Source organism: Mandrillus leucophaeus, unplaced genomic scaffold, assembly GCF_000951045.1.
Source record: "Mandrillus leucophaeus isolate KB7577 unplaced genomic scaffold, Mleu.le_1.0 Scaffold782, whole genome shotgun sequence".
Taxonomy (NCBI): Eukaryota; Metazoa; Chordata; class Mammalia; order Primates; family Cercopithecidae; genus Mandrillus; species Mandrillus leucophaeus.
Window position 1 is genome coordinate 292,722 of NW_012108497.1, and position 1,240 is coordinate 293,961.

The window sequence follows — 1,240 nt, forward strand, 5'->3', positions numbered from 1 at the left end:
ACACACACACACAGATACACACACACAGATACACACACATACACAGATACACACACACACAGATACACACACACACACAGATACACACACACAGATACACACACACACAGATACACACACACACACAGATACACACACAGATACACACACACACACACACACTCTAGAACTGGGGCAATACCTACGATGGCACTGATGCTCTTAGCTTTTATGGCTTTTCACCACATGCCAGGCACTGTGCTGAGTGTTCTCCACACAGAGCTACTCAGCCCTACCCCAGAGCAGGCAACTTGCCCGGGGCCTGAGGGCAGACCAGGGTTTGCACACAGGCAGCCTGGCGCCAGAATCCATGATTTTTGCCTCTCTCACACATGGTCTTGAACTCTGTACACACACACACACACACACACACACACACAGAGACACAGCCCAATACCAGGCACTGGCATCACCAAGGAAATGAAAGGCCCAGAGACCTTCTCTCCATCGATTCCTGGGGCACCAGGCAATCCGAGCTCGCCCTGGAAGGAAACAGATGGCAAGAGGGGTTATGCCTTCCTTTCCTAGCGAGGTGTCAGTAGCCAGAGGCCAAGACACACTGTGTGCCCGGCCCCGGGTGGGTCAGTACCCACCACCCCCTCTGTTTCCTCAGTCCTCACGAGCAGATGTAGCCCATGGCTATCACCGGTAAGTTGTTATGTCACAGATTCGGGTGCTGAGGCTTGGAGGGTTAAGTGACTGGCTTCAGGCCACAGAGCCCAGGAACGACGATGCCAGGACCAGATCTGCCTGACTTCAAAGCTGTTGGCTCTTTCTCTTGAGACAAACGGGCAGGATGCGAACGAATGGTACAGGCCACAGGGTGTGCATAGCTGTCCATCCACCGGACTGGTATGCGGCCAGAGGGGCTGGGTTTTCAGTTCTTTATTCTTAGCTAGTGGATACTTATAAAACACTACACCCAACAGCAGCTAAATATACATTTAATTTGTGTGCATATAAAACATTCAACAAGAAAGAACACTTTGACTCTAAAACAAGTTTTAATACATTAAAAAGATCAATGTTGTATTAAAAAGAATATGTTCTGGCTGGGCATAGTGGCTCACGCCTGTAATCCCAGCACTTTGGGAGGCTGAGGTGGGTGGATCACCTGAGGTCAGGAGTTTGAGACAGCCTGGCCAACATGGTGAAACCCCCCTCTCTACTAAAAATACAAAAATTAGCTGGGCTTGGTGGC

General features: G+C 50.1%; 1 protein-coding gene across 1 annotated transcript in view; it reads right to left on the reverse strand.

The window, feature by feature from the left end:
- COL23A1 (collagen, type XXIII, alpha 1) overlaps window positions 1–1,240 on the reverse strand; it is a 108,173-nt gene that overhangs the window by 11,683 nt on the left and 95,250 nt on the right. Inside the window, exon 21 of the mRNA XM_011967059.1 lies at window positions 477–521. Within this exon, the coding sequence (XP_011822449.1) occupies window positions 477–521 (45 nt within the window). The remainder of the gene's footprint in view (window positions 1–476; window positions 522–1,240) is intronic.